This window comes from Primulina tabacum, chromosome 9 (genome assembly GCF_025594145.1).
Source record: "Primulina tabacum isolate GXHZ01 chromosome 9, ASM2559414v2, whole genome shotgun sequence".
In the NCBI taxonomy this organism is placed as follows: domain Eukaryota; kingdom Viridiplantae; phylum Streptophyta; class Magnoliopsida; order Lamiales; family Gesneriaceae; genus Primulina; species Primulina tabacum.
The window spans coordinates 2,529,228-2,539,093 of record NC_134558.1 but is presented as its reverse complement, the minus strand read 5'-3'; the positions used below and the strand labels follow the sequence as shown (position 1 = coordinate 2,539,093).

The window sequence follows — 9,866 nt, the reverse complement described above, 5'->3', positions numbered from 1 at the left end:
CCATATCTTGTAGGATTCTATTCAAGAAATAAATTCTAGGATAAAAGAAGCTTATAAATAATTAAATATAGATGTAAGGATGGGATTGATAAAGCAGAGATTCTAAGACGCCGCATGAGATCAAGCACGTAGATGGGTAATTTAATAAAGAGCTCAGAGTCCAGGCATATTAAAGTGTTGTCAAGGAATGTTATCTTTTTCAAAAAAAAAAAAAACACTGCTAGTAGCAGAGGGCTAGGCAGTCCCCTCCTGTAGATAAATGAAAGAGAGTGGTACAGATAAATCCTAATAGGAGGGGGATTAGGTCAAGACCTTCTCAAAAGGCTAAACAATGATAACTTCTAGCCAAACATAAAAACAAAAAACAAAAAATCAAAAGGGTGGACAAGGAAACAATGATAACTTCTAGCCAAACATAAAAACAAAAAACAAAAAACAAAAAATCAAAAGGGTGGACAAGGAAAAATATGCAGTGAGCGCCCACCATCTGCCGCCCAAAAGAGAGACGGAAAATCATATGTGGAGAGAATCAAGGAGGTCGATCATATGGCAAGACCACCTTCCCTTTCCCCTTCTGCTGCTTCAAAATCTTGCATTGTTGAGTACGTGTCACCAGTATATTTGGCATCAATAGACTGGGAGAATTCGTAGGCAAATCTTGATCACAATCCTCAAGGACTTTACCCTGGCAAAACTCCAAGTCTTTGAGGGAAGCTGGGAGTTCGGAGCCATGAACAACGGGCGTAACCAAAGCAGTATCATCTGCATCAGGAGGGAGCATAAAACGCTTTGGGTGTGGGTAAAGCATATCAACAAAGTAGTATGATCCTCAAGGAATGTTGAAGACATTCATGCACAACTCATAATCATTGTATTGATTAGAGTGGTGTTTAACAAAGAGAAGTTTGGCTTCGCAGACGTTGCATCCGTAATTTTGGTTATTTGGTTTGATAAGTATTTTGAATGCACTTTGCTTCCTCGCATTATTAAGAGAGTTAGCTTTTCTTTATTCGCTAGTATTGGTTTTGTAAACTGACAAGTTTTTCTAGTAAATATTTTGCCCTAAGGCAACGCACAAGTGTACTTGTGCATGATTAATGTTCTTGTTTTACTAATCAAAGTTTAATTGTGCGATAAATTAAATTATTCCGCTGCATATTATGTTAAGATGTTACAACACTGCACACAATACCTATATCTGATTCACATAATTTATTTGTTTAGTAATTTTATGTCAAACAACTCTTTCAGAGTAGAATGAAATGATAATACACACAAGTTTTTTTTGAAAATATAAATATATAATGGCGCTTTACTTAATTAGGAAATAGTATTTTAAAATAAAACTATTCTTTCAATTTGAAAATTATTTTCTTACATCTTCGGACTCCACTTTCCTCATCATTTTCGTTTCCGTGATAAGCTCAAGAATCGAGTTCGAATATATTCAAAAATATTTTAAACCAAAAAATGACATTCAATAAAGTTTGAGATCATATTAATAACAAAAGAAATACAATGTTTAACTTAATTTGACCCTTTAGATCATAAGCTCAATTGAGCCATGCCGTGTGTGCTGATTAGTGGCCATGAGTCCGACTTAAGTTCTAAGCAAAGAACCAATATAGAAAAAAGTAGTAAAAAAGATTGGTTCATTTCAAGATTCGTTGCTATCAAGTCTACATATGTTCTAGTCAATCACTCGTGGGCTCCTAGATATACGAATAGGATGCTTTCACAATATTTTGGTGTCATTAGTGGAACGATTAGCGTAAAATTTAAGTGAGTAAATTATATTCTTCATGACAAAACCTCTAGGAAGGAGCTCTATAAATTAACTACTCGAGCATTCATCCACAAAAATACCTCATTTGTTCTTCTCCTCCCATATCTACATCTCCAATTCCTTGTATTTCGATTATGTCTTGCATGAATTTGAAGTTGTTTCCCCCAACTAAAGCTTGGAGGATCTTCACCAAGAAACTGCAACTTAAAGTGAACAAACCAAAGCTGATCAAGAAACCCAACGCCCAATATGATTCCAAGAAAACTTGCAAGAAACCATCATGGCCGACGACATCCCTTTCGGTTCATCCCAAGAAATTCAAGATTATCTTGTGTAGAAGTAGAACCGAAAAACCGCACCTTGCTTGCATTCGAAAGAGGGGGAATCTACCTGTTTTCGTGGACCAGCTCTTGGTAGAGCATGCTGATTCTGTTTTAAATGCAAAAGCCCATTCGAATAAAAGTTACGCTGTTGTTGATTGTGAGGAGAATCGTGTTTTAGAATTGCACAAAAATGGTGTGGGGAATATGGATGAAAAGGTGAGTTCAGCAGATGAAATGTGGGAGTCTTTGGTTATGGGTTCTTCACAAATGGAGAGGATCGACCAAAAGGCCGAGGAATTCATAGCTAAGTTTCGAGCCGAAATGCAGAATCAAGAAACGTTGGCTCGTTATCTGTAGTATCTCTTAAAGTCTTTAATGCGTGTAGTGTCTTTTCTCGTGTTTCTTTCCTTTTGATTTTTAAGGATATCAATTAGATTTGTGTGTATTTTATACCTTAATTTCGGTGACACTTGCAAAGATGATTTGAGTCTATGTTCTTGATCAATTGTAGCATAAAACAATACCGAGTACATTCAACAGTGAGCAAAAGTAGCAAAACATATTAAAAACAGATACAGATATTACAATTCTCACCCATGTGATCTATAGTTTAGTTTGGAGCCATAATCTAAATGATTCTCATTCCCAGAACCAAGAAACACCCACAATTCCAAATTATAACTCCTCCGAAATTCCTTTTTTCGAATATTTCTCGAGCCTCTTATCAAATCTAAACTTCAATGTAAGAAGTCCTTCATGGGATCATCATGGTGGATCCTCTTCATCCTGTATGCCTCCATGTCCTCTGGAGTAACCTGTCATATGGTAGGTGAATATGATTAAACAATATAAATCAGAAGGCCATTTTTCCGTACAATCTACTTGGCAAACCTTGGAAGTAAATGCAGGACTTTCACATGAAAGATTGGTATTATTTGAAAAGAATATAATACAATACACATACCTCGTCGTTCCACTTGACATTATATTTGCGTTTCCTTTCATCCTTCTCTTCTCTCCTCCTTTCATTCTCCTAAACAACAGTTGGATAATATTTCATGTTAATGATGACAAAGCGATCAAACAGGAGGAAAGATTAATATTTATGGCAAATAATAAAAGGATCGAGGAGATATTTAAAGAACCACCACTGCAACATGCATATATCCAAACTTTAATTTGTATCACATATAAAGTGACCGCTGTTGCACAGGAACAGAACTCCAGAATTTCACCTTCTGAAGTGCTTCAGAAAGTTTCTTCTGGTCTAGAACTAAATCATCAGGTACTTCGGATCCCCATGACGCAAGCCTTTTCTCCTCAGCTGTTGAAGCTGTTTCTGAATTTCAACAAAAAAACGAAAGTTAAAATCAAAATCAAACAAGAGTTTATTTGTTAATCAGATGAAAACTTATGAAGAAACGGATACGTAAAGTGAGCAAATAAATTAATGTCATGCTCGGTCAGTGAAAGTGATTTCTAGTTCTTTGAAGAAGAAAAAATGTGTTATTCACCGCAAGCTTTTAAGTAGTTTTCCTCAATATCTTAGATTGACAAGTTAATGGAAAGAATAGAAGGAGCGGTATGCCATTCAAAATTTAGATAAATGTTGTCAAGGATGATATCTTAGGTCTTTGTTTAAAAGATGACATTTGCGAAAATCGCTTAATTTAGAGAACTAATATCCATACTGACCTCACAACTAGCGGGGATGTGCTATGTGATGATGATGATGATGATGAAAAAGAATCCCACAAGGGAAACAATAATTAAAAGTAAACAAAATAAATAGTAGCCTGTGCAACTCATTTATTTTCTCTAGATTCTACAAGTAATGCATGGTACAAAACCCTAACCTTCAGAAGCCTCCTCTTTACGAGCAATATTAGCTTTCATAAGATCTGCAGCAGCTTCAGCTGCTTCAATGCCAGCAGCACCAGTACAATAACTATTTCTAACCGTCTGCTGGCAACATATATAACCCCATTTGTGATCCCTCCACCAAGAACCCCAAACACTGGTGTGGTTGTTGATGTAAACATCCTCCTCATACTTGCTCTTTGGAAGAGATGCCTCCTACAAAGATCAGGCACTGAAAGGTTAGAGTCCAGTTGAAGAGATTCCTTTCTCACATAACAGTAGTTCAATCATACAGGGAGAATTAATAGAAATAATTCATATTAATTCACCTTGTTAATTAATCGATTTTAATATTGTTAACTCGGTCTCAGTCTGATAGTGGTCCACTCGTGGGTAAAGTTGGAACTGAGTGTTCCTTTCCACAAGAAGCTTCTAAGTTATCTCAAAATACCAATAAAATTGTTAAAACAAAAAGATTGGTGACAGACGTTGTGCAGGACCACAGCAAGATAGGAGATTAGAATAAACAGGCAACGCACACCAACCCCCACGATAGAACACAAGCACAGAAATACCATAGAAAGTTGAAGGACCACAGAAGCATTTGGAATAGCAGATTAAAATTTCGTTGCCGAAATTCAACCAGCCACACACCCAGAGAATAATAAACAGAACAAGGAAAGCATACATGCAAGCTCAAAATGAAAATAGAAAATGAAAAATCTTATGGCCCATGAGATATTATTTCATTAACTCTCGAACTATATATGGAAGTATACAGAAAAATGAAAAAAGCACATAAAGCTGGTCAAAGAATGCCAAAGAATTTTATGAAACCTTACCTGGCCTTTAATAATTCTACCAGAGCGATCATATTCAACCTCTCTTTCACTTTGACCAAGTAAAAGCTCCCGTGGGAGCTTGTCTTCTGTGGCAGCATTGCCATACTTCTCCATGATAGTGTCTTTATTTTGAAACTTTAACTTCTCCTTATTAATCTTGAAATTTTTATAAAGCAGCTCAGCTTGTGATGGAGCCGCTTGCAAATGGACATCATGACCCTTGTCAAATGCTTCCCAAGCATGAATATTGAGCTGCTTAAACTCCAAAGCTTGACCGCTGACTCTATGATGATTATCTCCCTGATATAGGCAAGCCCAAATAGTCATCTGGTAACACATATAAAGTACCCCAAAAAAAAAAACAGTGAAAAGATTCTATACTTACCAAATAAAACTTTTCATTAGGATCCATATCTGGAAGAGGATCCTCGCGCATAGAACGAGTTTTGGGGTCATAATGAGAAGAGTTAACGTCAAGATTGAGAAGATATTTTGCAGTATCCTCACGAATACGTAGGTTCCTGGTAGAAAACAAGCGTGTTAACAGATGCACAATCTCAATAGACCAACAAAATAGTTTAAAAGATGTATTTCAGCAGAATTTTAAATTAGAGCTTACAGAGAGGATTCGAGACGGACTTCTTTAATTTCACATTCCAATTCAAGCACGTGTTGAAAAAATCTTTAGAGTATGCCAAACTTTAAATAAAAAGGTGACTGCTAGAGATCATAGCAAACCTAACAGTTCCTGTGCTTCCTCCACCAGTAGTACGCACACGCTTTTCAACCTTAGCAAAATCCATTTGCTTGCTCTCGTCTACTTTGGCCTCATCAACTTTCAGATCATCTTCATTGTCTTCATCATCACTATCGCTATCTTCACTATTTTGATTATTATTTTTCTCCTCCAACTTTTTAAGCTGTTGTTCCTTTAAATACTTGTGCCTTGCTTCATCCCTAGCTTCATACCTTTGGACCACATGTTCAAAAGATGCTGCATCATAACCATTCCAACGGTCTCGTTTTCCGTCATAGTCAAGCTCAAAGGTCTCAACTTTCTCATCGGGGGCTATATTTTTGCCAGTCCACTTCGCTCCTGTTTTGCGGGGCCTTTCCACGCAAGACCTCTTATCATGAGTCATAGCTCCGCAGCTGTAGGAAGCACATTATTAGTAGTCCGATAGAACCATTAGAGCCATATGGATTAGACCAAGATGATGCTTAAATATGAGGAATCGTGAGAACACAAACTAGATGCACAAGCTGTAACACCATAGATATGACTGATCATTGTAAAGCAGTGTAACATTCACATATCATTCAAGCTCTACCAAAAAAAGAAAGAGAGAAATCATTGCAAGTAAAAAGTTCCAAGTAAAATATTTTTTTTATCAAACTGTCCAAGTAAATTAGAGGTAAAACCACGGAAGGTGTCGGGGATGACTAATCATCAATTTTTCATTTTACATCTAAATTCCTCCACCCTAGAACACGACCAATTGCATTCGCGTTGGCAAAAAATCAACAAAATCGAAAAGAAAGATGCACCGCAACATCATGATAAGAAACACGATACCATGGAACAAGAAAGGATTGGGGAGCAACCACACATACAACAAGAAAGGATTGGGGAGCAACCACACATACATGAAAACACACACAGACACGCTCAAACAACACATAGAGATACACAAACAGATAAAGTGGTGTACTTCTCACAAGCGCTCTTCCTGAACTTGTCAGCTTGAAATGTCTTAGCACCTCTATCATACCAAGCTTTGGTATAATTTGGATCCGATTTCCACTTCCGTTGATGTTTCAAACTCTAAAAAGGCAACAAAGAGAAGAACATTGAGAATGTCAAAGTTCCAGGCTAAAAGATGCAAAGCAGAAAACTGAACAAGGAAATAAACCATCAACATACCGGTCGCTCGGCATTCAAATACCAAGGAGCCGAAGACATATACTGTGGAATATGAGGGTTGATTTCCTTCCCATCCTCATCCAACTCAGCAGGTGCAAGCCCTGCTTTACGTGCCTCTTCTAACTCAAGTTGTTTCCTGTGATCCTCTCTCGACTTAAACGACACTACAATTCAGCGATTGGATAAAAAATTATATCAGAAATCATCTATCTGACAGATCAATATGAATCATGGATGATAAACAGACATAACCATATAATCATTCATTCGAAATGACGAATCAGGGTCAAATTTATTGAATTAGATGGGAATAAATTACCTGAAGCAGTAGCCATGGCGTTGTTGCCTCAGCAATCGAACGAATTGAGATCAAATTTGGAACCCTAGAAGAGTAAATCGAAAAGGGCTATCGGACGACAGAGAGATGGGCGGTGACAGGTGACTCCTCTCTTCCTAAACCATTATTAATCATACAGAACTGCACCGACGCAAACAACACTGTGTATAATATTTTTTATAATTTATTTGATTTATATTTAAATTATTATCAAAATATAATTATAAAAAATAACGAGTTATTACATTATAATTTTGATATATAAATTAAAAATAAATTGAAAAAATAAAGAATAAAAAATAACATCAATGAGAATTGAACCTATAACCTAAACCAAAAAAACAAATAATCTATCTGTTGAACTACATATAACTTGCATTAAATTTTAACATTTTATTATTATATATAATTATTAAAACAGACCATGACACCAAAATTAGTTACTCTAAATATCTCAAACTTAATAAAATAGTATAGATTATATCCTTTTATATTTTTGACCCCCTAACTTTGTTTATTCTAAAACCGACACATAATCGCCCTCTTTCACTGGGTTTTTTTTAAAAAAAAATTAAAGTTAAAAAATAATATAGATGGTGAAGTTTTACAAAACTAAGACAAAACACCACCATTGTCCATTAATGGCTGTCACTGCTTTTTTCTATTTTTTAATTATTATTTTTGTTAAAACATTTCATGTTCACAATCTTGATTTTGATGTTAACAAAACTTGTTTGTTTGTTTCTAATGAGTTTACTTAAGTGTACAGAAACTGAAACTTATCAGGTTTCGAACTGATCAGTTACCAAGCTTAAACTAAAGCTATCGAGATGCAAACTGAAAGTGCAAACTGATTGATCGAACTGAACCAGTACAGCTGAAGTATCAAGAACAGTTCAACTGATTGTCCAGTTGATAGGTGGTTCAGTAGAAGACCTTCAGAAGCCCGGCCAGCTGATGAAGTGCTCAACTGATGAAGAGCCCAACAGACCAGTTCAACTGATCAGTTGAAAGCATCAGTTTGGAATTAATCAGTTTGCAGAATACGACAAGCTTATCAAAGGTGGAATCTAGTTGCGCGCATTAAGGAAAAGAAATTGTACTATCAACATTACGATAACGGACGTTGCAGCTAAGCTTAAAGACAAGATGTTCCTGAATGGGTGTCGAAAAAATCGAGACACAGATTTCAAGGAACACATTCAAACTGCAACGATCACATGTGATGAGTCTTGATGTATGGTCGTATTGCTGCTATAAATAATCAAGACCATCAACAACACACAAGAGGGTAGAGTGGAAAAACAAAAGAAATGACACGTTTATTGTATATCAGCTTTTAAAGAAGCAATCAGCTCAGTCGAGGGAACACTTCAAGTTATATCAGCTTAGTGTAGAACTCATTTCCCTTAGTGTATGAGAATACCTTTCGGGTTGTTTTCGGAGATCGGTTCTCATACACACACACACCACCACTCAAATATAGTCTTGCACAAAGACGTAAAACTTGTGTATGCAGTCTTTGACACTCAGACGTTAAACAAGTGTTGGCTGGAAGGTGATGCCTTCAGTCTAGACTAGGAGTTCAGTTAGGCAGTGGGTAAGTCCTAAGCTGAGTGGGTTTGTACAAGGTGTTGTATAAATCAAAGTCTTCTAGTGGAACCTACCCAAGGTGGTAGAAGGGGTGACGTAGGAGCAGTTGAAGTCTCCGAACATCCATAAATATATATTGTGTATTAACTGTTTAACTGTGTTTTAAACTGATTTGATCAGTTTTGCTGATATCAGTTCAGTTATGTTCATAGCTGAACTGATAGAAGCTACAACTGATTCCCCGTATTTCAGTCTATCAATTTACACAAGTCATTAGCTTTTAAAATATATCAGTTTCTCTTAGCGAATGATTACTTCGAGTGTTTTCTGCTTGATTTGATACCAAACTCGATTTAATTCATCGTTGAACACATTCTTAGAACACGAGCTATTGCAGCTTTTGGAGAATATTGTATTTGAAGCACCCTCAAAGGTGTCCGCACGATCCTTCAATTATTTTATTGAATTTGTACACATATCTTATTAGTAAAACAAGAAGACTACATGCGAAAAATGAGAGATGAAACTCAAGTTCAATATTTCGAAAAATATATAATTTTAAATGGTGAGTTAATCAACCAATTTTTTTTAAAAAAAAAATCTTTATTTGTAGACTATTGATTAATTTATCTTTTAAAAATCGAACTTATTTTTGTTTTAAAAAAATTATTTATTTAAATATATGTTGGTTTAGTTTTCGAAAAAAACGTATATACGAATCCATCCACTTATTTTTTATTTTATTATTACTATTAGTATGATTAATAAAAAATAATAATAATTGAAATATGAAAATTCTTGAATTTTTGTACACAAAATTTTTGAATATATTCTTTTTATTTTTTAAACAAAATATTTTATTTATTTAAATATACATAGATTTAGTTTCCAAAAAAATAAAAGAAGGATATATTTGTCGATCAACTTATTTTTTATTTTTAAAATTAATAAATTTAAGCTCCACCATCAATAATTTTTTTTTTAAAAAAAAACCTCCATTTTTTCTTCATTTTTCCCCCACGGAACACTAAAATTTAATTCACCTCAATTCTAAAAAAATATAAATTTTAATTTTATTCACTTTTCGAATAACATCAAAATATGAGCAAATTAATATGTAATCATAATATTAAAAAAAATAAACAAAGTCTAACATGGTAATTTCTTAATTCTATACTAGTGTTTGTGACACACGATGTGT

General features: G+C 35.0%; 1 protein-coding gene across 1 annotated transcript; it reads right to left on the bottom strand.

Annotated features, from left to right (window-relative positions):
* Positions 1–2,588: 2,588 nt before the first annotated feature.
* LOC142556656 (pre-mRNA-splicing factor SLU7-like) lies at positions 2,589–7,202 on the bottom strand. Its single transcript, XM_075668136.1, has 10 exons — positions 7,055–7,202; positions 6,736–6,899; positions 6,524–6,636; positions 5,550–5,963; positions 5,197–5,332; positions 4,812–5,111; positions 3,966–4,185; positions 3,345–3,448; positions 3,074–3,142; positions 2,589–2,924 (listed from the first exon to the last, which is right to left on the bottom strand). Exons 1-10 carry the CDS (start codon positions 7,068–7,070, stop codon positions 2,847–2,849), a joined length of 1,614 nt encoding a protein of 537 aa, XP_075524251.1. The 5' UTR covers positions 7,071–7,202; the 3' UTR covers positions 2,589–2,846.
* Positions 7,203–9,866: the final 2,664 nt, after the last annotated feature.

Bases quoted from the DNA above. Each gene is read 5' to 3' on its own strand.
- LOC142556656 (XM_075668136.1), bottom strand. The intron at 5,333-5,549 runs GTTTGCTATGAT...GTTTTCTACCAG, and splicing joins GGAAGCACAGGAACTGTTAG to GAACCTACGTATTCGTGAGG. The intron at 4,186-4,811 runs GTAAGGTTTCAT...TGATCTTTGTAG, and splicing joins GTAGAATTATTAAAGGCCAG to GAGGCATCTCTTCCAAAGAG.